Source organism: Petaurus breviceps, unplaced genomic scaffold (assembly GCF_028583685.1).
Source record: "Petaurus breviceps papuanus isolate PSGF00001 unplaced genomic scaffold, PetGlider_PUasm1.0 90845, whole genome shotgun sequence".
Lineage (NCBI taxonomy): Eukaryota > Metazoa > Chordata > Mammalia > Diprotodontia > Petauridae > Petaurus > Petaurus breviceps.
The window spans coordinates 5,334,296-5,360,767 of NW_027187359.1; the positions used below are offsets into that span (position 1 = coordinate 5,334,296).

The window sequence follows — 26,472 nt, forward strand, 5'->3', positions numbered from 1 at the left end:
TGTTCTGTATATACTTAATATATACATCTCCCCCTAGACAGAATGTAAACTCCCCAAAGGCAAGAACTTTACTTTATTATCATTATTTTTTTGTCTAGAGAGCCCCAGTTTTGGATAGCCCTTGGTACATCTTAAGTACTTAGTAGATGCCTATTGGTTGGTTGGGATTGTTCTTCCAATGTACCCCTAGTACAGAGTAAGCCCTTAAAAAATCATTATCTCCACTTTATCTTGTCCAATTTTGCTTGTACATAGTTGTTTGCAAGTTGATGTCACCCATTAGACTGTGAGCTCCTAGAGAAGGTCTGTCTAGCGCTTTTCTATGTGTCTTCAGAGCTGAGCATAGTATAGATGCTTAATAAATGTTTATTGACTCAGCTATTGACTAAATACCTGTTTTTTGGTTGTTGTGTGTTTGCTGTTCCTTGGGCAAAAGACACCAGCCTCACCCAGAGCCCCACCCATTTACTCTAAGTTTTACAAATCTGTTGGCCAACGACCCAGACAGTCAAGCCTAGCTAAACTTCTCAGGTGTTCATAATGCCTGACCAGCTGGCTGATTTCATGGCTGCCTTATAACAGAAATGTCAACCCCTTCCCTGCAATGAAATCCGAGTGGCAAAGCTAAGAGGTTCCCACAGTACAGTCTATCGCAAGGAGCCAACCTCACCCATGGCAGAAGGCTCTTATCCTTCCAGCCTCTGCCAAAAGAAACACTCCCAGCATCCATCCATTCTATGTGGCTGGTACCCAAGGGTCCTCCCTTCTTGTCCCTGTCTCCCTCTCCGCCCTCCCCCCAACCCTGTGTACTCGGCAGCTGTTTCTTCCAGACACTGTTTGCTAACTAAGTCATCAAGGGCTCATAAAAGTCTTAACTCCTCCTTGCTTTCTGGGCTTGTGTTTTTACATCTCAGCATAGAAATAAGTCAGGTTCAAAAATAAGGGCGCAGTGATTAGAAATCCCAGTGGAGGCCTGGGATTTGTGGGGCAAAGGAACCCCGCTGTCTGGCAAGAGGAAAGCAGCAGCAAGGCCTAGTGGTCATCCCACGATCCTGACATTTCCCTATCTTTCCCCCCTCCCCCCTTCCCTCCCTCTCACCAGTTGCCTACCTGAGTCATCATGAGCTTTGCCGAGGTGCAGTTCCTATAGGAACCAAAGTAGAAGAGATGCACAGTGAAAGTGATGAGAGGTCAGGTTCAGGCAATGCCATTCCCCAGAGTCCAAGCAGACTGCCTCCCTCCCCCCTCCTGCCTGACTGCCAGCTTCTTCTACAACCCCCAGGCTAGCCTGGGGACTCCTTTGGTTCTGTTCCCAAGAAAACCTCCTCTGGGAGGGTCCACAGGATGCTGTAGATAGAACCCAAGGAACAGGACCAAGGCTAGAGGGTGTGGCCACAGAAAAGCCCTTCCCCCAGCCCCACTGAGGAGTGGATGACGCAGGGGCTAAAACGACGAGGGGGAAAAAAATTGGGGCTGTCTCAGTTTATGGCCCCAGCTACCTGGATGATCAGGCAAGAAGGGGACCTGAAATTCACAGTCATGGAAAAGACATAGGGATTACTAGCTGGTGGGGCGCATACAAGGCTTCTGGGGGCTCTCTAAGGCTCCTCCCTTCCATCAGCTTCTCCAGATTCCCAGGCTCTCCATCAACCACGCCCCCCTTCCCCTTCTCAGGCCTCCCAGCCTGAGTTGCTCCCCCCCAGCTTTCCTGCCCCAGACCTCCAGCCCCGGCTCTCCCTGCCAGTGAAGGGGCTCCCTGCTCTCACAAAGCTTTCTCCCCCAGGGGTGATGCTGTGCCTTTAAGGCTCCCACCCTGGCCTATCAGGCAGATGGAGAGGCCCTGCAGTGGCTCTGCTCGGTGCCATCCGGGAACCCTGGCAGCAAGCCAGCTGCTTCCCTGTGATTAAAGACACACGCACCGAGGTGCATGCAGGAGCGTGCACACTAACAGACCCACATCTGTATACTTAGAGAGCTAGACACACATACGTGTGTGCATGCACAAATAACTACTCCCCCACTGCCCACCCCCACCTTCTTGCTTCTCTCCTCTCCTCTCTGCAAGCCCATCAGCTCCCAAGCTCTAGCTCTAGATTTTTCCAGGTTGACTCTAGTTTCAGGAAACAGCCGCATGTCCACGTAAGCAGTGTGGCCCGGCCCCCAGAAGAGACTGGAAAGGGGCCAGCCACTCTCCCCCCCTCCCAGCTCCTCTAGCCCCAGCCCCTTCTCACAGCCCCTTTTCTCTGGCATCTGGCTCCCCAGATCGTGTTGCAGCCAGGAGAAGAAGCTGCTGGGAGGCAAGGCTAGCCAAAGAGATTCAGAGCATCCGTCACCCCTCAACTCCTCCACCCCACTGACGCCCTAGCTAAGCAAGGCCGCTAGCTCTGAGCCCACTTGTCTAACTCCTGCCCTTGGGGAGTGGGGTGGGAAAGGAGGGGTTGCCCAGAGAGGATGCCAACAGGGGAGCTAAGCAAAGGAGCACCCTCCCTCGGGACCAGATGGTGTTCCATAGCCAACCTCCAGCCTCATGCCACACCAGTTAGCCAGTCTCTCCATCCTGGGCTGGAGGTCATCAGCATTAGGATAAACCAAGGTCGGGGTGGAAAGGATTTTTTGCTTGGCATCCCCCTTAGAGACAGACTCCTAAACCGAATGGACCATGGACCTGATCTAGCACGGCATTTCTGATTATAACCATTTTCAATGTAGTTGGGGCCAATCCTACTGGGATGTGTTGAGCACCTACTGTGTGTTAAGTATTCTGAGCACCTACTGTGTGTCAAGTATTCTGTCAGGGGCAGGAGACAGAAATACAAAAATGAAACAGCCCTTATCTCAAAGAGCTTACATTCTATTGGGGGGGGGATGTAAACAAATAAAGGCAGAATTGATTAAAAAGAAATATAAGATAATTCGGAGTTAGGTAGGTCCTGGCAGTTGGAAGGAGGCTGCAAGGATCAGGAGGGGCCTTATCTAGAAAGTGGTATTTGACAAGCTTTGATTTGATTTGAGCTAGCCCTAACCCAACCTGCAAGGCCCCGTGGCAGTGACCATACAAAGATGAACAAAAGGCAACGTTTGTTTGCCCTCTCTGGGCCTACAAGCTGGTCTAGGAGGGGAGAGGCTATAATGTATACAGAAATATTGTAAAACAGAGGATTGCAGCAAATCACTGGCAAGGCCCAACATGAGAAATCTGAGGTCATAGATTTAGGTCGTGGAAGGAACCCTCTCATTTTACAAATGAGCATATTGCAGCGATTAACCTGGGTCTTCCTGCATCTAAGACTGGTTCTCTATCCTCTCACTGAAAATCCTTGCTACATTTTGCAGATGAGGAAACTTGGGCTTAGATGTAGATTTGCTGTAGATCACACAGCTAGTAAGTAGGTGGTGGAGTTAGAATTTGAACTCAGCTCCTCCGACTCCAAGTCAATGCTGCCATCCCTCTGCCATACAGTCCCCCTCCCCCTTTATTTTTCTGGATTAATTAGTTTATTTTAATCTTCAACATTCATTTCCACAAGATTTTGAGTTCTAGACTTCCTCCCCATCTCTCCCCTCCCCTCCACCCCAATGCCATACAGCCCTTTTAAGAAATTCTGTGATTTCATCCGCAGTGGAAAATTTCCTAGAGCACCAAGGCAAATAACTCAGTAGGTAAATATTAAGGCATTGTCTGAGACATATAAACATTGAATAACTCTGTCTTCATAAGAGCAGCTAGGTGGCACCATAGTGTAGAGTCCGGGGTCTGGGGTCAAGAAGGCTTGAGTTCAAATTTGACCTCAGACATTTACTAGCTGTGTGACCCTGGGCAAATCACTTCACCCTGTTTGCCTCAGTTTCCTCATCTGTAAAATAGCTGGAGGAGGAAATGACGTACCTATGAATTATCTTTGCCAAAAAAAAAAACCCAGACCTCAGAAAAGTGTCACAGAGTCAGACATGACTGAAATTGAAGCCACCACCACCACCATCACAAATCTAATCATAAATCAATCAACAAGCAATTATGAAGTACCTATTGCCAGGCACTGTGGCAACTTTTGGAGATGCAAAGATAGAAGTGATACAGTCCCTGTCCTCAAGGAGTTTACAACTCTTGGAGGGAAGAGGAGAGACGATATGTACATCTGTAGATATATACACGTACGTAAAATAGATGAAGTGTTTTTTCAGGGGAAAGTATTAGAAGATGATGGGAACAGGAAATGCTTCGTGCAGAAGACAACCTCTGAGCTGAGATTTGAAGGAAAACAGGGATTTTGATAGTGGACGGTGTCAGGAAGTATATTCTGGGCATGGCAGACAGCTACTACAAAGGTTTGGAGGTGGGAAATGGAATGTTGAGTGAGAGGAACCATCAGAAGGCCAATCTGGCTGGACTGGAGTGTGCATGGAGGAAAACAATGTGCAACAACTATATCTGGAAAGGCAGGTTGGGGGCAGGCTGTAAAGGCTGTATTGTATTTTATTGTAGAAGTAACAGGAAACTGAGGGTTTGAAGGAGTGACACTGTCCAATCTGTGCTTTAGGAAAATCACTTTGGAAGCTGTGGATGGAGCCCAGAGAGACCTGAGGCAGGGTGGCCAATTAGAAAGCCACTGCAGGGGAAAAGTGCTGGAGACTTGAACTTGGGTGATCTCTGCAGGAGTGAGAGAAGAGGGACTCTTGTGAGAGGTGTTTCAAAGAAAAGAACAAGAATTTTTGACAACTGCTTCAATATTTGATGTGAGTACAGAGTTGTGTATGACACTGAGAATGAATGTAGGTAGGTAGATAGAAAGGTGGTGGTGCTCTCAGAAGAAATAGGAAAGTTAAGAAAAGGGAGAGATTTCGGGAAGAAAATGATAAGTTCAGTTCAGAAAGTGTCAAATGTGGGATTTGAACTCGGGCCTTCCTGACTCCAACGAAATACATCATTCCAAACAGGCTACCTTTCCTGCCCTTTTTTGTCCTACTAAAATGGTTCTTTCATTACTCCCTCCCTCAAGAACCTTCAAGGACTCCCTACTGCCAACTGGATAAAGTCCAAATCCCTTAGTTTATCATTCAAGGCTCTCCAGGATGGGGCCTTAACCTACTGTCCCCACCTGATCACTTATTTCTCCCATGTGTAACCTTCATGCTGCCAGATCATTCAACTCATTCATGGTTCCCCAAACACATCCTGTATTTTGCTTTTGTTGGAAAGCTGTCCCACCCCCTCTCAGCTTCTCTGAATCCCACCCATCCTTCTGGGGCAAAGTTCCACAGCCTCAGTCAGGAGCCCAACCCAGAGTGATCCCACCTCCACTTAGCTCCTAGAAGGCTTATGGCCCCCTGTACCACACACATAGCTCTTTGTATAGCAAAGCAAGTTATCTTTTAATGTATTTATGTTCTGTTGCCTTAGATAGATAACAAACTCTTGAGGGGAGGAGCTGTGTCTCCTGTTCCTTTGCATTCCCCTTATAGAAGGATCTAATCTAGACGGGTCCTATGAAAAAGTTTTAAATAGTTCTAACCCCTATCCTCACACCTTTGAAAGCCAGAGAAGGTTGGAGTGGGAATAACTTTGTTGTGATTTGATGCTGGGGGATCAACAGGAATCTGGTCTGAGAACACTGAATAATTTAGGGCTGCTGACCAGGTTATGTGGGACCAGGAAAGGGAAAGAATAGCTAAGGACAAGAGGAAATCCATAGAGGATTTGGCCACTAAGTTCAGGCCAATGTCATGAGAACAGTTTTGACCTGCAAATAAGTGGTCACGCAGGATCTGAAAAACAAGAAGGACTTTGTGTCATCATGAATCAAGGGAGTAAAGAGAGAAGGAACAGAGGAGAAGATAGCAATAACAATAGCAAGAAAAATAAGAACAATGATAACAACATACCTGGCCTTTCATAGGGTTTTAAGGTTTGTAAGGCACTTCATATACACGACATTATTTGAATCTCACAACTCCCTGAAGCAGGTGATACAGGGATCATTATCCCATTTTATTTATTTATTTATTTGTTTGTTTGTTTATGTAAATTTTTGGAGGGGGGAAGGTAGGGCAATTGGGGTTAAGTGACTTGCTCAAGGTCACACGGCTAGTTTTTTTTGTGTGTTAAGTGTCTGAGTCCAGATTTGAACTCAGGCCCTCCTGACTCCAGGGCCTTTGCTCTATTCACTGTGCCACCTAGCTGCCCCATCCCCATTTTATATATGGAGAAACTGAGGCTTACAGAATCTAGGTGATTTGCTCTATGACACCCAACCAGTGAGTCTCAGAGGTGGTATTTGAACTCAGCTCTTCTTGATCCAAAGTAAAGTGTTCCATTCATCAGACCACACTCAGTAAAAGTGAAATTGGGAAGTAAATCTGGAGAGGAAGTTGGACTCAAGAATTGATCTGCCTCTAGCAAGTGTAAGTCAGGAGATCATAAATTGTCTGCCTGAATCTAATTTGTGCCCTAAGGTCCATCACATACACTGAAGTGGATGAGTTCTACACTGAACTAGCTGTGTGAACATACACCATGCGGTAATCAATCCCAAAGAATGATGTGAGAGAGAAGAGAAAGAAATAACAGCCTGAATGGTCTTTGGACCCAAGCTCTTGAAAGCACTAACAACAAAGATAGGGAGCAAGGGAGAAGCTGGACTAGCCAGGGGTGAGAGAAACAGGATGCAGGGAGAAGGAAGAGAACAAGGAGTCTATTTTTAAGCTTATGAGTTTTAAGATTATAACATTGTAGGGGAGGGCAGCTAAAACAATAGATTTCCTTATGAAATTTATTCAATTTTCTTTTTAAAAATTTAATTTATTCAATTTTCACAGTCAATTTAGGATGAGAAATAGTTGTCTCTGTGTTTGTATAACCAAGTTTCAGTATGTGAGTGTGGGATAGCAGAGAGAATGCTGGATTTGGAGACAGAAAGATCTGGGTTCAAATCCTCCCTTGGACACTTACAGTTCAATAAAATCACATAACTGAATCTTAGGCAATTCTCTAAGACTTATCTACTAAGTTATATATTCGTTACAATTTGATTCTTTGAAAGGAGGTCTTCCATTGATGAAATCATAGATCTTGGGTAGGTTGGATAGGCTGGAGGTATCTTTGGATGGATGTACAGTACTGAGGAATATGTGGACATGTTTATATCCCTTCTTGTTCAGTTGTGCGAAGCTAGAAGCATCTGTTACCACATAAGGCAGTCATTTGCTCCATGGGTTTTGCTGCTTTGTATTTTTTCCAGTCCCCTCATAAAGATCAGAGATCCTAGGTATCAATCTTTATTCTGTCACTCACTCTCTATATGACTTTGTGTATCACTTCCTCTCTCTTAGCTTCAGTCCTTCCATCCCAAAAATGATGTGGTTGGATAAGATGGCCTTGGATGGTTTTTATGATCCTGTGCCCTTATGGCCCATACTTAGATCTCCATTGCCTTTATCTACTCTTTGCAATGATTTCTGTTGATATCCAATAAGGTGAGATAATTTCCAAGGCAGGTAAGAGAACATGTGTCCCAGTCTCCACAATGCCACCCAGAACAAATCACTCCCCTTCATCACCACCTTCTTGCCATGTAACCCCAAAACTGAACCTCCAGCTGAACCCTAGGGCTGGGCTGCTCTGATGGGTGTTTTCATTTATTTCTAGCTAACCCCAACCACTTGACAATTTCTTCCTGGAATGCCTTGGCACAAGTACATATCCACCCCTTCCCCCTCTTGCTCTAAGAACAGTAATCAAAATGATCATTGCTTACGGAAAGAGTTTGTCAATAAATTGCCCCATTGGGGTGGATAGGTGGTGCAGTGAATGGAGCACTGGCCCTGGAGTCAGGAGGACCTGAGTCCTCAGACATTTAACACACAAAAAACTAGCCGTGTGACCTTGGGCAAGACACTAAACCCCAACTGCCCTGCCTTCCCCCTCCAAAATGCAAAAATAAATAAATAAATTGCTCCATGCTTCTTATCATCCCTGTGATTTTCTTGACCAAAATATTCTTCCCTGGCCACCACTCGCCTATATGTATTATCTCTCCCAGTTAGAATATAAGCTCCTTGAGCGCAAGGACTGTCCCTTTTTTATTTCTGTATCAAAGATTAATAAATCAATTTGCATTCATTCATTCAATGGATAATTCGTTTAATTCATTCTCTCTCACCATCAGAATACAAAGTATCCACAAAAAGAAATTTTCCTTACAGTAATCTAAAAAAATCATCTTCAAGAACACAATACATTTAAAGTTGGGTAGCCTGTATACTTATATTAGGTATTGGTGGAGATATGAATGTGTTACTGCAGAAATCTGTGCCAGTTTCATGTATGACTACTGAGAGATACCAAGCAGGGATGTATATATCTAAAGATGAGGAAGAGAATGGGTCAGTAGTTATAAATTTATATAGTGCTATGTGCCAGGTACTGTGTTACAAATATTATCTCACTTGATTCCCACAACTTTGGGAGGTACGTGATATTAATATTATTATCCCTATTTTACAGATAAGGAAACTGAGGCAAACAGTTGACTTAGGGTCAAATGGCTACTAAGTGCCTAAGACTGGATTTGAACACAGGCCTTCTTGACTCCAGGTCTACTTCTATCCATCATACCACCTGGCTGTCACTATGTAGCAGTAACCAATACAACACCAATGGGCTTTGTACGAGGGTGCTTACATAGAGAAGTGGGGAGCAAGGTTCTTCCTCTCCAGGAAGGTACACTTTCCTTATGATAATTAACTCCCCAGTGCCTTCCTCCAGGGAACTATCCTTGGGATGCCATTACTTCCAAGGTCCCATTGCAGAGGTACCCTTCTCCCACACCTGTCTTGTCCAAGATTTCCAACTGAATAAGGGCTACACTTTTGGGAAGATAGACTGCCCCTTCTCTGGTTTTGACTTCAGCTATAGCCCAGCTGTTTTCTGTATGCCCAATCCTCTCCAGCCAAATCCCCAGAATTTGCTCCAGGCTCAGTGATAGCTAACTTTCTGTTTTGGTAGTAGGGTGAGGGCCAACTGGGGTATGTGGTTATGACAAGGCCCTGCAGGGCAGGAAATTCTAAGTGAATGCTATGATTATGAGAGATGAAGCTACTAAAAGACCAAGGGGAAGAAGGAGCAGCTATGATAGGATGTGGTTAGGGCTAGTGAAAGACATTGCTATGGATGGATGGCGTCCCTGGCATCTGCCTGGGAGTGGAGATCCTGGAATGAGCAAAGCTCCTTGGGTTCATTGTCTCCTACATGAACTAATCAACTTTTGGCTTCAGGTCAGCTCAACCCAAGTTCCAGAGTTCCATATTTCTTCCTCCTTTGAGTTATTTTTAGCAATTGGTGACTTCAGTATGCTCCCTCCAGGCAAAAATAAACCTCTTGTAAATAAGCAGGGTATAAATCTGAGACAGACAGATGGAAAGACAGACACAGACAGATAGAATGTAAGCTCCTCAAGAACAGGGACTGTTTGGGATTTGGGTCATTGTTTCTTTAGTGTCTAGTACTGTGTCTGACCCATGATAGACACTTTAATACATATTTGTTGAATAATTGATGAATAGCTAGATAGAGACTGTTTTTCATATTCCTAATGTGTGCCACAATGGCTGGCACATAATAAAACTTTACTGAATTTAATCAAACTTATTTGATAATGATGATGATGATGAGATAGATAGAAACTCTTTGAGGAGATATATAGGAAGGAATAAAGAAAAAGAGAGAGGGAGACAGAGAAAGTGAGAGAATGAATGAGAAAGGAAGGAAAGGAGAAAGGAAGGAGAGAAGAAGGAAGAAAGGGAAGAAATAAAGGAGAGGGGAAAGATGGACATGGAACCTACTAATTCTTAGTTACCACTCCCACCCAACAAACTTAAACCATCAGTTCCCAAGGGCCTGGAACCAACCCATGGGTCTTAGCCCCAACGAAGAAATGAAACATGGAGAATAGGGAAGAATTGCCTAGGGTTTGGAGGATGAAAACAAGAACTATGTATTTATTTGTCCTGGGGACTCAGCATCTTCTGGTTATGTCACCAGTAATATCTCACTTTTGAAGATGCCCTCAGTCTTGAGAAGGAGAGGCTCCCTCTTACCTACTATCTGAAACCTTCCTCACCTTGAAACCAGGAGAATATGAAGGTGATGGTCCTCATACAGCAAAAGCAGCTCTCAGATACTACCCAGTTTCCCTTCTTCTTTACTTTTTATCTACTGGACAATATCAATAAAATACTGGTCCCAGGAGGGTCATTCAGCCCAGCATCTTTTCACTTCCCATTATAACTCAGTTCTCCAATGGCACTCTGACATAATCCTAAAATCAGAGACTATTAGAGCTGGAAGAGCCCTCTGAGATCCATCCAGCCTCACTTCCTGTTGCAATGGTTTAAATGCCAGCCCTGTAGAAGAGCAGGTCTCTCCCACTCCATCCAGAACATCTCTCCCCCAGGACACACATCCACGACTGTATCTGAACCTTCAGAGCAAGGTTAAAACTACCAGGTCCTTCCATCCCAGTTTCAGACGATTCTATCCCATTCTACTGAGATAAAAGATTCTGCAGTTGGGGTTCTAAGTAGAGGGAAGAGCTTCCCTGACTCCTGACCCAGATTCCATCAGTCCATCCCAAATGCACTTAAAGTTCTACTAAAATGTAATGCTAGCATCTCCATTTCCATTAGTTTGAATTGCTTTCTTTGCATTGTTACTCCTCTAAATTTCCCAAGGCCTAAACCTACATTTTCATACAATTATAACAATGGGACCCTCAACATGAGATCAAGTCTTACTGATAATACATTCAGAGAACTGGAAAGGACTTTGAAGGTCATTTAGCCAATATCTTCAGCTTATAGCTTAGAAAGCTGAGGCTAGAACAAAAGTACTGAGTATCCTAGTCCAGTCTTCTTTTCGATTTTCATTTGAATATCCCCACAATGATTCATTTCTGCATGCATGCATTCAGTAAGAAAAAAAGTTAAGCCTGCTTAACAGTCACCTGGGCAGCCCAGGAAGAGCTAAAGGAAATATGTTGCAGTCTCTACACACATTTAAAATCTAATTGGAGAAATGAAAAATGCATACATGAAACAGCTAAGGATCCATGCCAGACAATATAAGGTTTCATGCCAATATTACTGCCATAGGTAATGAGTGCTCAAGGAATTCTGAAAAGGGAAGGATCTGGGTGGGCTAAGGTGACAGGCATAGGCTTCATGAAAGAGGTGGATTTTGAGTTGACTTTTGAGAATGGGCAGATCTGGCTTGGGGAAGAGCAAGAAGAAAGGCATTCTGGGTGGGGGACACAGCATGATCACAGACACAGGGGAGGGAGGAGTAAGCTAGTCTGGCTAGGATAGAGGGGTTTTGTACTGGGGAATAATAAGAGCTAAAGTTGAGAGGCAGAGTGAGTGGGGACCATGGAGGTCTTTGAATTCTAGGTTGAGAGGTTTGGAATCAAGGGAAAATAAGTTTCTTCAGGGCAGGAACTATCTCACTTTTGTGTTTGTGTCTCCAGTGCCTAGCACAGTGGTTTAGCTTAAGAAATGCTTGCTGATTGATTGATCACACTCTACCTTAAAGACATAGGGAGTCACTGAAATTTGTTGAGCAGAGCAGTAATGGGATCAAAGTGGTGTTTTCAAATTGTTCTGGTGGTGTATGCAGGACAGGCTAGATTGGGGAGAAACTAGCATTAGGGATGCTGTTGCAGTGACCCACATCAAGGATCTGGACCAAGGTAGTGATATGTGAGAATGGAAAAGAAGTCCCTCTTCCAGTAAAGACTGTACTTTAGTACCTTAGCTATCCTTTATAGTTACAAAACAGAGGATTTTAGTGACTTGTCTAGGGTCATATGGTATGTGTCTGAGACAGCACTTGTGCTCAGGCCTCCCTGGCTTCAAGGTCAACTTTCCATCTATTCATTATACCACAATGCCTCTCACAGGAGGACAGTATGAAGAAAAAATCAACAGATCATGAGACCTGACTAAATGAATATAGGGACTAACGGAGAGAGAAGAGTCTTTAATGTAAGTGATTAGAGAATGATGCTGGCATGATTGAGCAGGAAGAACAGAAATTGTCTCTTATACTGTTCTGCACACATCATGGTCTCAAGTAAAGTTAGTTACCCTTCTAAGGCACAGATCTGACCTCTTCACCACCCTGCTCAATAACCTCTAGTGCCTCCCTATTACCTCTAGGATCAAATTCTAACTCTTCTGTTTGGCATTTAAAGCCCTTCACAGTTTGGCCCCAAGAAACCTTTCCAGACTAATTAGTCATAATTTCCCTTTCTGTACTCTAGGATCTAGACAAACGTGTTTTTAATGATTGCCGTAGATGACATTCTTTGAGTTTTTGCACAGTCAGGCTGTTGCTCAAACCTGAAATCCAGTCCCTCCTTACCTCTGCCACTTAGAATCTCTAATTTCCTTTAAAGCTCAGCTCAAGAGATGTCTTCTATGTTAGACCTTTCTGGATCCCCACTCCTTCCTGCTACTAGCGCCTCTCCCCAATTAGCACCTCGCATTTATTTTAGAATATCCATTATATTACTTATATAAGCCCTTGTTGTCTCCTCTACAAAAGGGAAGGTCCTTGAGGGCAGGAATCATTTCATTTCAGCCTTCATATTCTGAGTACATTGCACAGTGCCTGGCACACATAGGCACATAATAAATGCTTATTGATTGACCAATCAAACAACCAATATCCTTTTTCTCCTCATTTCCTATAGATCCTGAGCATCTCCTTTCTTGTTTACATCAGTCAGATATTTATGACAGGTTCTCACTCCTCCCTCTCTCCCCCACTCCCAGAATTAGCCACCAGATGATACACATTCTGATGCTCTAATTCTTCCAGATAAATTAATTCCCATGGCCCTGACTGCAATTGGGAAGAGCAGAAGGCCTCTATGTGTCTGGGTTGGGGGTGGGACAGTATTCATACCTATCTTAGAGTCATAGATTTAGGGTCTAAAGGAGCCTTAGAAGACATTTAGTCTAACCCCTTCATTTTACAGACGAGGAAATTGAAGCCCAGAGAGTCTGTGGTTTGCCCAAGGTCACACAGATCCAGAGATGGGATCTGAACCCAGGTCCTGTGACAACTGAACCAGTGTTCTTGCCATTGTACCATACTGCCTCCTATCAACTATGCTTCCCTAAGATGCTTTGTGCCCTAATAGGTCAAATTTAGGGTGAGGTGGCCAAAGATGCCTGAAGGATTTGTGTCTTGCCTGCTGACCTGCCCTGCACTTTGGGGTTCAGTTTCTAGGAATGCCCCCTCCTTCTCCTAACTTGCATAGACACTTCTCCAAGACACTGGTAACCTGACGTTAATTTATTTTCCATTTCTCCTGGCCCCTGCTAGATAATGCCACACCATTCTGGCCCCATTTATTCCTAAAATACATTTACACACTCAACATTTATAGTATAAGATCACAGAATGTTTACAAGCTGGAAGAGACATCAAAAATGAACGTTTGGCAGGCTGGTAAAGCCCATGTGCTCCTTTTCACAGGAATGTTTTTAAGTGCATAAAATGCATAGGATTATGAAGGAAACCAATTATATTGAAATACAGTTATCAACATTTTTTTTAAAGTTCCTACACCTTAGGTTAAGAACCCCTGATGCAATCCTACACCATCATTAGAATTGACACCAAGAACTAATACCCAAAGATATGAGGTGATTTCCCAGAATCACACAGTGGAGGAATTTGAATCCAAGTCCAGTGCCCTAACCACTATGGAATACTATCTCTCTTTGTTCTTTCTTGGCCTCCCTAGTCCCTAATATAGTGTCTAGCACAGAGTAGGAACTTAATTGAAGTCTGCAGAGTTGAATTAATTTGATAACCCAAATCCACACTCTATTCTCCATATACTTTTTTCTTCCATCTCTATAATACTAACCCCATTCTTTCCCAGGCTCTGACAAGGGTCCACTTTAGCCCTCCCCAAATCTTGAAATTGCTCTGTAACCCCCCCACCCCTCTTGCTTTACTATTAGTGGGTGAGTTTAATTCAAAAGAAACAGCTAGAGAGAAAAACTGGAATACTAGAGTGAACAATCTTTTTAGTTTCTGGTCCTTATATTGGGAGGAAGCTTCCCTCTGATTCCAAGCAAGTTGTACACTGGGGAACAGCAAGGGTGTGTGGGAGGTGCCACTCAATTCCTTGTGGTTATTAGAGAAGATACAGCAGCACCACTGAAATGCATTTACTAAGCAAGCAAAATATGCAGATAGTCTTATAAGAATTAGGCTGAAGAACCTTTTAAAAACATTAGTTTAATCTCTCTCTGTCTCTGTTTCTCTGTCTCAAACATTGCCTCCATTTCCAAATATATTCCTTCCTCTTCCATCACCTTATCCTGCCATCCCAGTGATAAAGAATAAAAAATAAAGAGGAAGAAAGGCTCAGCAAAAACTAACCAAGGGGCAGTTGGGTGAATATAGAGCACTGGCCCTGAAGTCAGGAGAACCAGAGTTCAAATTTGACCTCAGACATTTAACACTTAACTAGCTGTGTGACCTTGGGCAAGTCACTTAAGCCCAACTGCCTTGAGAAAAAGTAAAAAAAACCTAACCAAAACATCAACTGACTCTTAACATTCATTCTATTCAATGCTCCAATCCCATGAGCCCCACCTTTCTAAAGAAGAGAAGGACGTATATTTTTCTATCTCTTCTCTGGAGTCAAGCTTGGTCATTTTAGTTTCAGATTGTCTATTTTCAGGATGGCTTTTAAAATCTTTCCATATACATGGTTGTAATAATTATATTTTCCTGGTTCTGCTAGCCTTATATTGGATCACAGTTCAAATAAGTTTTCCCACGCTTTGTTAATGTCTTTCTATTCATTGTTTTTTTATGGTTCAGTTAATATTCCATCTCATTCATATAACACATCTTGTTTAGCCTTTGCCCAATCAATGAATATCTGCTTTGTTATCAGTTCTCTGTTATCACAGAAAAAAGATACTATGCATATAGTGACATATTTGGGTGGCTCTTTTTTTTTCTTTTTTAAACCTCCTTGATATACACAGTCAGCAGTTCGATCAGGGTAAAGTCTTAAGAAGGATGAGGCTTAGCTCCCTCCAGCAGATGGATCCAGCCTTAACTGCAGTTCTCTATAACCACTGAAGATGGCCAACCCATTGGTAATTGATGGGGGAAGGGCTCCTCAAGAGGATCAATGTCTTGAGGATATATGCTGCCAATCTCTCTTTAAAGAGTCTCTAAATCCTTCAAATCCAAGATCCCAGGTCCTTTGTGTGGCTCAAAGGTGGTAAACTCCTGCCTATTAGGGATAAACATACTAGACAAGAGACACTCCCAAGCCACATGAGAAATTCTTTCTTTTCACCCAGAGTTAGAACTATTAGTTCTGATATAATTCCTCTCCTGAGATTTCATCTGCATTTTGTGAGCCTCTCTGCTACACCCAAAGATGGGCAGTATGTACAGTGGCACATAGTGTGCTATATAAATGTTAGGTAGTAGTAGCAGCAGCAGCAGCAGTTGTAACAGTAGTTGTAGCAGTAACAATAGAACACTAGACCTGGAATCAAGGAATGTGGTCCAATGGAAAGAGCATCATCTGAGCTCAAATCTTAACTCTGCCACTTTCTTACTATGTAGCCCTGGGCAAATCCCTTTAACCACTTGGGCCTCAGTTTCCTCATCTATAAAATTATACTGATCTAGATAACCTCAAGGATGTCTCCCAGTTCTAAGTCTACGATCCCATTAGACTAGCCTTTGAATCTCGGCTTTCTAGCAGTGTGAACTGGGCAAGTCACTTCACTCTCTGAGTCCCTGTCTACATGTGCAAAAGGGGTATGTGTGTGTGTGTGACAATATTGACATTACTTCTTCCCTAGGCTGCTATGGGGAAAGAGTGCTTTGTCAATCTTAAAATGCTAAATAATTCTAATAAATGTGAAATCATCGTGGTTCTACTTGATTGCAGGGATTGGTAGTGTTCTTAGTACCTCAGGATTTGACTTCACAATAAATAGTGTTGCCCTGGATACAGGCCTATTCATTGGGCAAAGGAACAAAACATTCTTATTTAATACCTGAATGTTATGGAATATAATTGTGCAGTAAGAAATAACAAGTATGAAGAATTCAAAGAAATGTGGGAAGATGTGAACTGATGAAGAAGAGGAGAATCAAGAGAACCAGATACACAATGATTACATAAATGTAAATAAAAAGATCAGCAAAAGGTAGCTGAATTTGGAGTAGCTAAAAAACCAGTCAAGGTCCATTAGAAAAGGTAAATGATATATACCATACCTTCCTTCCCACAGCACAGAGACAGGGAACTACCAGGTCAGGGTGTGGTCTACATTGTCAGAAGGTCAGGTGTTTTTGCTTAATTGTTTTTCTTTGTTGGGGGGGGGGGAGGGAGGATAGGGGAGTGCATTCCCAGAAATTACTATGATAGAAAAGCAAAAGGTATCCATAAAACTTTAAAAAACCAAAAAACTTCATTTCATTAAGCCCTGGCCATGCATTCTATCAGCTTCATAGCCAAATAATGGCTTCTCTGCTCAAGTCTCAGCTGAGAAATCCTCTCTCCCCCTCTGATGCCCGCCCTCCCCTCCCTAGATCCCTCCAGCAAAGTCAGATGCTATAGCGTCACTGCTGCTGACACAGGCAGGGATAGTCAGGGCAAGAGGGAAGAATTAACAAAGGCTGCTAGGGCTTCTGAGGCCAGAACCCTGCAGGCATCTTAGCCCCAGCAGGTAATTTATAGTGCTCTTTCTGATGGCTTCTACTTTATTATTATAATTTTTTACATAATAAAAGCCCATTAGCATTATCCCCAAGTGTGCCAGGCTAGGCTGGCACTAGACATTTAAGGAAGTCACTTTCCCTTTCCCTTCCTATTTTAATCTATGGGAATGTCATCACACCAGAACACAGCCCTCAGCTTCCTCTGGATCCCAGCCTCTCTTAAGGGTAACCCAAAGCTCCTTTTGCCTTCCCCTTATGCATTTTGGCCTAGATACCAGAAGTCACTCATGTCTCCTCTCTCCTAGTTTGAGGTCACTGGATAATTCTCCAGCTTTCCACCCTGTGGATATATCTGTCTACACACATATGCGCACACATGCACACTCACACATTATTTATAATGGCTTGGAAACCTGGCCTTCTGTCTTTATATGCAACCTTAGGAAGATTAAAAAAAATCTAAAATGCATCTGTGATCTCATCCATTTGGATGTTCCCTCCAATGAGGCAAATCACAAGCTAACCAAAAGAAAGCACGGGAGGCTTCTAGCATAATGGATGGACCCCTTATAGAAGGGGTATGGACAGGAGTCACACAGCATGGGAAAGGCAAACACTTGGGACTGTGATCCAGACAAGTTATCCTCTGCAAATTGGGACGACTCCTGACTATGCTCATGGAAAATTGCCACCATTGCTGGGACTTTCCAAACAGCCTCTGTCCTGAAACTAAGGCAAGATACAGTAGAGTGTTGGATTTGGAGTCAAAAGGCTTGGGCTAGTATCCTGGCTTTGCCATGGACTACCTGAGTGGTCCTGGCCAAGTCACTTCTCTCTGAGTCTCAGTTTTTGTAAAATGAGAGTATTGGACCAGATAGCTGATCTATCTAGAAGAAAAGTATTTTCCATCTCTAAGATCGATGGTCCATGACCCAGACAACAAAGCAGCTGGTCAGACTCTTCTTTATTTCATAGAATGTCAGAGATACAAAAAAGCCTTCAAATTTAATCTGGCTCAATCCCTTTAGGCAGTCAGTCAAGAAGCATTTATTTTTTTAAAAAGGCAAAAAATGATACCTGTCTTCAAGGACATTTTACTCTAAGGGAGATTTCCCTCATTTTACAAATTTACATTTTAAAGAAACCCAGAGGGATGGCTAGGTGGCCCAGTGAATTGATCACCGGCCCTGGAGTCAGGAGGACCTGAGTTCATATCTGACCTCAGACACTTGACACACTTAGTAGCTGTGTGATCTTGGGCAAGTCATTTAACCCCAATTGCCCTGCCTTCCCCCCTCCAAGAAAAAGTTTATAGAAACTGAGGCCCAGAAAAGGGAAGTCATTTGTCCAAGATCTGGACAATGGGAGAGCCAGGATCTGGATCCAGGTTTTTTGACTCCAAGGTCAGTCTGACTTCAAGACAATGGCCATGTTGATGCCTCATCTGACCCTGGGAGAAGTTGATATTTGTCCTGTTTTAGTTTTACTGATAGGTACATCCCTGGAACTCTACCTGGACAATTCAGAAACCCTAAGGTGGCAGGTACCTCATGTTCTACTACTGTTAAAAACAAGGAGATGAACACGATTCCCACTCAAAGGATGACTGATACCTTCCAAAGGTTGGAATACTCTCTTCCTGTGGGATCATAGGATTCTATACTCAGAGCTGGAAGGAACCCTTTAATATCACCTAGTCCATCCAGTTCACTTTCTTTTTAATTTTCCCCCAGATCATCTAAGATAAAATATAAATTCAACTGAAAGGAAAATAAACAAATGCAAAATGTATAGATTTCCCAACATGTTTTCAGTGATCTAGTCTCATCATTGATGAGAACCAACCACATTTAGACTACACCTCAGCAACCAAAAGGAGAAAATAAAAATGGCTTTTAAAAAGATGAAGTCAAGAATCAACCCACTCATTTGAAAATTGAGTAAACAGTGATTTAGAAAGGACAGTGATTTGTGAACTGTAATACAATGTAAGAATTGTTTCATTCTTTGTATTTTTATCCCTAGTGCCTGGCACATTGTAGGCCCTTGAAAATGCTTGTTGATTGAATGGTTGATGAGGTAGAAAGGCCAGGAGGGTAGCAATCAGAAGTCCTGGGTTCAAATTTTGGCACCACCATTTACTAGCCAGATTATCATGAGCTAAATGACTTTATTTAGCTTTCAAGAACTTTGCTTTCCTCATCTATAAAACTGGGCTAATAACCTACCATGACTTTCTTAAAGAGTCCTTGTGAAGCTCAAAGATAATACAGGTAAAAGTACTTGGTTAATTTCTAAGTACTATCAATCAATCAATTCCCAAGCATTTATTTAAGCCCATACTATGTGCTAGGCTGTGGACACAAATGTGTGAGTAAAACAATTTCTACTCTAAGGGAGCATACATTCTAATGGAGACAACAAAACATAGATGTATGCATAGAATAAATAGAAAGAATAAATACAAAGTCATTATATTTGGTGGTTCAGGAGGGAGGGTACCAGCAGCTGGGGATTTTAGGAAAAGGCTTCTATAGTAGGTAATTTGAAGAGAAAGAGAGCATGAAAGACTTGGATGAATGGAAGGGGAGCAGCTGAAAAGGCCTCCTGGATAATGTGGTACCTGAGGGGATTTCATAACGTACCAGAGGTAAGAAAGAGAACATTCAAGGCATGGCAGAGTAGGGGTGGGGGTGGGGTGATGAGCTGTGCAAAATACAGAAGAACATGACCTCCCCTATTTGGTCCTAGGCTTTTTCACTGTATATCTCCAACCTTTTCTACCTCACTGTGCTGTACTAGCCCTCTCTTCTTGGACCTCTTTTTCGCAGTTTCCCCCCAGAACACAAATGTCAGGGTAATCTGGGGCAGGGAGCCCCTGAGTTCTGTTTTAACTCACCCTCCCCCCCAGTTCCCAGGGCACCCGTTTTCACCTTAGGGCTTCCCCTGGCTCAGGGGCTGGGCAGAGTCCAAGGACACTCACCGGTGGATGTTTCCGCTTCCGGCCAGGCCTTCCCACCTTCCTCATGGGAGTGCTGGGCTCTTCCTTGCCCCTCTGCTCCTCCAGCTCTTCTTCCTCCTGTGGGCACAGATGAAAACTACTCAGCCAAGATGTGGGAGGCCCAAAGCAAGACTGAGAAGATGACTTGGGAAACCTTTTTCCTCCTCACTACCAGCCTCACTTAACAGACACCAGCTGGCCACAAACCAACCCACAAGGCACTTTTGACTCATCCAGTCACCAAACAGTAGCCTTGGCTCATCATCGGTGATAACAATGGAGATTATGGAAACAAAGATAGGCCTTCTGGGTCAAAAAGCTCCAGGGGTTGCCTATTCCCTCTGAATAAAATATACACTCCTCTGACTTTTAAAGCCTTTCACACCCTGGCTCCAACGCACCTTACTCATCACTCCCCTTCATGTACTCTACTTTCCAGCAAAGCTGGCTTACCTGCTGTTCCTCCCACGACACTCCATCTCTCATCTCTTTGCCGTTGCAGGCTGACCCCCATGCTTGGAATGCCCTCCCTCCAAATTGCCACTTCTTAGGATCTCTTGTTTCCATCAAAGCTCAGCGCATGTACTAGTTCCTACTTCCTTTCTTAAGGTCCCCAGCTGCTAGTGCTCTCCTCCCAGCCCCAATTACTCTGAATTTATTTTGTATACATTTTTATGGGTACAAGTTTTTTCTCTCTTTAGAATGTCAATCAGTCAGCAAACGTCGTTTAAGCACCTACTAGGTAAAAGACAGTCCCTGCCCTTGAGGAGCTCACAGTCTAAAGAAGGAGACAACTATGTACAAACAAACCATATTCAGGACAAAGTGCTGATAATCCACAGGGGGCAAGGCACTAGAATTTAAGGGAATTTGGAAAGGCTTTCTATAGAAAATGGGATGTTAGCTGGGACTTGAAGGAAGCCAGGAGGCAGAGACGAGGAGTGAGAGCATTCCAGGCACAAGGGACAGACAGTTGGGAGATGAGTTTTGTGGGTGGAACGATAAGGGGGTCAGTGTCATTGGATGCTAGGTATGTGGGCAAGGAGGGTGCAAGGAGACTGGAAATATGGGGCATAAGAGAAGGTTATGAAGGGCTTTGAACACCAAAGTAAGGATTTTATCATTTGATCCTGGAGGTGATAGGGAGCCACTGGAGTTTATAGAATGTGTGTGAGTGTGTCTGGGGCGGGGGAGGGGGGGTGCTGACACCATCAGACCTGTAGTTTAGGAAGATCATTTGAACATCTGAGTGGAGGATGGACTAGGGAGAGACTTGTAGCAGAAGGGTATATGTAAGAAATGTTCTAAAGGTAAAATTGACAGGTTTTGGTAACAGCTTGGATATGTGTGTAAGAGATAGTGAGGAGCTGAGGACGACTCCTAGGTTTCCAGCCTGAGTGACTAGGGGGTTAACAGTAAGAGGGAAGTTAGGAATTTAAGCTTCTGAAAAGCAGGGATTTTTTGGTTTTGTATTTATTCCTAGTATTTAGCATGGTGACTACAAGCATTCTAAGCACATAGTGGAAGCTTAATAAATGCTTAGTAAAAAAAAAATTCTGTTATATGAGATGGCTCTGGAAAGGGGGGGGGTGGATACAGGGGAAAGTTAGGCAATTTAGAACAAACTATATCAATAACATTTATTTTTAAAAATGCTTAGTGATTTGAATTGAAAGACCTCAATCTGGAGCCAGAGGTCCCAGGTTCAAAACCCAGATCTGGCACTTAACCAACCATGCATATCATTTAAATTCTCTAGGTCTCACTTTCCTTAGGAGAAAAGATGAGGAGGCTGAACTGGATTTTCTCCAAACCAATAACCCTGTGAGATACCGCTGGATTTGGCTAGATGATCTTAGAGAGAACAGTCTTGACAGTGATGAGAGCAGCACCTACATGAAAAGGAGGTGGGGGCACAGCTATGATGGCACAATGGATAGAACACTGATCTTAGAGTCAGGAGGACCTGAGTTCAGATCCGAGCTCAGACACTTACTAGCTCTGTGACCTCGGGCAAGTCACCTCACCCTGATTGCCTCCCCCCAAAATAAAATAAATGAGGAGGTTGGGGAAAGGCAAAGAAAAAGATGATAAGAAAATTGAGGCTGTAGGTTCAGGACATTTATTCAAAGAGTTAAGCTGTGAAAGGAGGGAAGGAGAGTCAAATGAGTTTTGTTTGTTTTTCAGAATAGAACAGGATGGTCCTGAAAGATGGAGAGAAGTTGAAGTGTTATATAGTCTGGGAGTAGGAGAGGGAGAAACAGAGCTCTAAGGAAGTGGGAGGAGGCTAGGCACTGAGGTAAAAGCCCTCCCATTTCCATGCTTGCTAAATGAGTGATCCTGGATGAGTCACTTAATTCTCCAGACCTCAATTTGCTCATCTATAAAATGGGGTTATGTGGCATTGTAGCATGATACATAGCCAGGTAATCAGGAAGGTCTGAGTTCCAGTCTCAGTTCTGAAACATTGTGTGTGAGACACTGGATAATTTGCTTTCCTTCTCTGTGGCCCACTCTGAGACTCTAAATTGCTGAGCAGGCACCAATCTGCACCTGTGTCAGCAGAGAGAGTTTCCTCGCTGAGTGCTTAATACTCTGGAAGTTGGAAAGAAATGCCCAGGGGATGTGGACCAGTTGGGAAAATGGGCCTGTGAGACCAAGATGAGATTTACTAGGGAAACAAATGACACAGAAAGAAAGAAAAAATCCTGGGGAAGGGTCATAGATCACATATACCATATACATACATATATATACATATATACCTATATATGTCAAAATACATGCATCCAGCAGTATCAGCACGCATGCCTGGATCTTCAGATCCTAATAACAAACCACTAGGAGAGTGTGCAAACACATACATACCCTACAGATACACTCTTCTCCAGTGAGATATAATTCTCTCCAGTCACCCCCTCATCCCCACCCCATGATGTGTAGGAGCTGAGTCTGCAGGAAGCCAAATACAAGAGGGATCAGAGAATATGGGTTCAAATCCTGCCTTTATCACTTATTACCCATGGGACCTTGTGCCTCAGACTAAATCTCTTTGGACTTCTGATTCCTCCTTTGTCAAATAAGGGGGTTGTACCAGATGACCTCCAAGGTCCTTTACAACTCTAAATCTGTGATCTCAGTATCAATTGAAGTGATTCATTCATTCAGGTAAGAATTCAAGGTGATTTTGTTTTGGGGGGTTTTTTTTAGATGTGGACTGACACATGGAGTACCTGTACAGAGATACACACTTACCAATAATGACACACTCCATACATAACACACCTGCATACAAGCCCAGGGAGTAACCCATTTACCACACTGTGTTCAGGGAACAGGGCAAACACCTGTCTTAAAGCTAATCCTGTTACACCAGACTGTGTCCGCATACAGCTGTTAGGTTCCCAAAGGCATGATTTGACCTGAGCTGCCTCCAAATCTATGTACTGATAAGCTCTGTTATAATAATGTTGTATTACAAACACATACACAGAAATACACACAGAAAATACAGGCTGGTAAGATAAACACACACAGTACACAGATGCTGGTGATAGTCATGGTGAGAACTGATATTTATATAGTGCTTTAAGATTTTCAAAGTGCTTTTCAAAAGGTACTTCCATTGTCCTGGTTATAACTGAGGTCCACAGGTTTAGAGCTGAAAGGGACTTCAGATATCACCTTATCTAAGGCTCTAGTTTTACAGATTTGGAAACTGAGGCCCAAGGAGGCTAAAGGTCACATAAGTACTAAGTGGCAGAGCCAGGATTCAAATGCAGGTTTTCCAGTTCCAAATCCAAGTCCCTTTCTTCCCTCTGGTAGTGGCTTAGATACATATCAGCTCAATACGGGCCCCCACAGACAGAGCCATAGTTCCATAAGCACACAGATAGACATATTACATCTTAAGAAATATGTATTTGCACAGAGATATGTGAGCGCTGAGTGAATCAGAGACATATACACATCTAGTCCTTCATAGGTGAAGATGATGTTACTGACACCCCATCAGCTGAGCCTTTAGGGGTTTGCCATAGTGGTAGTAAATTGGCCTGACTCAGCCTCAGTCTCTTACCTTGTTCATCTTGTGAGTAACAACAGATACTTGAAAATGTGGGTTAGGGACTACTGATATAGGGCAGGCCTGGGGAACCTGCAGCCTCGAGGTCACATGTGGCCTTCACAGAACAAATCCCCTTAATAAAAGGATTTGTCTGGTAAAACTTGGACTCAGTCAAAAGGCCCTCAGGTTCCCCACCCTGACTCCAGGCTGTTGTCACAGAACACAGCTAAGTGAGCCAGCTCAGAGAAGGCTTGCACCCACGGCCTTGGCCATATTAGAACTGGCATGACCTCTCTCAGTCTCAGGTAGCACAGGTGGATAGAGCACTGGTCCTGAAACCAGGAAGGCCTGAATTCAGATCCAGCCCAAGACATAGACTACCTGTGCAACCCTGAGCTCAGGCTCTTCAACTGTAAAATGGGGATAACAATAGCACCAGGGTTGTTTTGAGGATCAAATGCGATAACATTTTAAATCCCTTACTTAAATCCCTCCTATCCCTGGCACATAGTAGGCGCTTAGTACTTTTTTTCCCCTTCTCTCCGACAATTAGTTATAGAACAGATGCCAGTTTACGTTGGTGAAGAGTTTCCTCACCAAGGAGCTCCTTGCACTCTTCAATTTACAAGACCAGGAAAAAAAAGTCCCCAGTGCCTAGAAGTCCCTTGCGAGTAGGAGAGACTTAAAAAAATCTTTGTTTATTGCCTGCTGTTGTTGCTATTTGTCCTTTGTTCTCAAAGAGGACCAATGACACTGGGAAGGTGATACCAGCGACTTGCAAGTCAATCGGATTTGTGAGGCAGGGCTGTGCAAAGGCACCAGCCTCAGTCCAGAGTCATGCAGGTGCCTGACTCATGGTGAACTGACTAGGGCAGAGGAGTGGGTTAGCAGTTAGCTAAAACATCACACTTTTCCTTCCTGTGGCAAGAAGGGTAGATCAATTAATTCAGGACTGGAATTCACCAAGCAGGTCACTCCCTGGATCCTCACCTCCCTAACACCTGAGGCTTTAGCCCTGAAGGCCATCCTTCCCCACTTCCACCTCTATCACTTGTCATTTTTCTACCTTATCCCAGAGTCCTTCATCATTTTCTAGAAACCTAAAGATATCACTCTTCCTTCTAAGTGACAAAACAGATAGAAAGTTGGACTTGGAGTCAGGAAGGCCTGAGTTTAAATCTTACCTCAGACACTAGGTATGTGACCCTGGCCAAGAAACTCTATCTCAGTTTCCTCAACTGTAAAATGGGGAGAATTATAACATCGACTTCATAGGGCTATTGTGAAGATCAAAGGAGATAACACATGTAAAACATTTTGCAAACCATATAAATGCTAGCCATTATTACTATTATTATTCTTTTGGGAGGTGCGGCCCCCACTGAGAGGACTTTGCAGAGGTAGACTAGAATCAATCGGTCTATCACTCAACAAGTTTTTATTAGACACCTACTATGTGCCACGAAGTATAGTACACACTGGAGAGTCATAGAAAAAATGAAGCAATCCCTGTCCTCAAGCAGCTTACATTCTACCGAAGGATACAATTGTATGTGTATGTAAATATGTACTGAATAAATGCAAAATAGATTCAAAGTAATTCATGAACCTTAGAGATCTCATTCAAACTCTTTGTTTTACAAAGAAAACTAGGCCCAGGGAGGGCAAGCCACTTCCCCAAATCAACCAGAATGCTGGAGGGGGCAGGGTAGTCCAGGGCTTGCTCAGTCAGCATTTCTCCCCTCTCCCAGGTCCCTCCTACTGCTACTCTTACTCTCTTCTGGGCTCAGCTCAATATAAGCAGGGCCCAAGGCAATTCTGGACTCCACCTTCTTGGCAGGAACCCCAGCTGCTTCCCTCCCCCAGTCCTTTCTGGACACCTTCAAACATGACTCAATCCACTCTCCTCTCCAGTTCTTACCTCCCAGCGTCTGCTTCGTTGCTGAGAGCTTAAAGCAGGAGAGCAAGACTTAAAGCCAGAGAGACCCCCCCACCCCACCCCACCCCAGCTCCAGCTCTCTGATGGGGCCATGCTGGGGGATGCTTTAGTCAAAGAAACAATGCCCATAGACGGAGCCATTGCTAAAGCCAGATGGAAGCTGGGGAGCACTGATTACTGGAGCCCATAGGCACAGCCTTGATGCATGATCCCCGAACCAGAGATTTTGCTGCCCAGTTGCCCATTTCCCCCCTTCCCCCACCCCATTTGAGAGAGTGAAGGGGGACTGTTGATGGGGGTGTGTACAAAACAAATGAGACAGATGTCTGGCAGTAGCCTCAGAAGAGATTAAAGTTCCTTCTTATCCTCCTTGAGACTGTACATTTAAGAGCTGGAAAGTACCTCATAGACTATCTAATTTCATACTGGCCCCTGCCTTCCCATTTCACAGATTAAGAAACCGAGTCCCAGAAAGGGGAATTAACTTGTGCAAGGTCACACAGGTAGTATGTGGTAGCATTAGAGACTTAAATCCAGTTCCTCTGACTCTGATTCAGTGCCCACTGTGGCAGACAGACTGACTCCCTTGTTTTACCGGTCTTTCGAACTCTAGGCTGGGCTTACACTTTCTATCAGTCTTTTTCACACTTGTTTTTGTACCAACAAGCACCCTGAAGGAAGATGACACTAAAATG

General features: G+C 43.7%; 1 protein-coding gene across 4 annotated transcripts in view; it reads right to left on the reverse strand.

Moving 5' to 3' along the window:
- The window catches only part of DNMT3A (DNA methyltransferase 3 alpha), a 151,103-nt gene that overhangs the window by 86,407 nt on the left and 38,224 nt on the right, over positions 1–26,472 (reverse strand). For 3 of the 4 annotated variants that reach the window (XM_069071992.1, XM_069071991.1, XM_069071993.1), the window contains exon 3: positions 19,755–19,850. In XM_069071992.1, coding sequence (XP_068928093.1) covers positions 19,755–19,850 — 96 coding nt within the window. Of the gene's footprint in view, positions 1–1,110; positions 1,145–2,034; positions 2,130–19,754; positions 19,851–26,472 lie in introns of those variants that run through there. The other variant, XM_069071994.1, reaches the window with a different exon arrangement.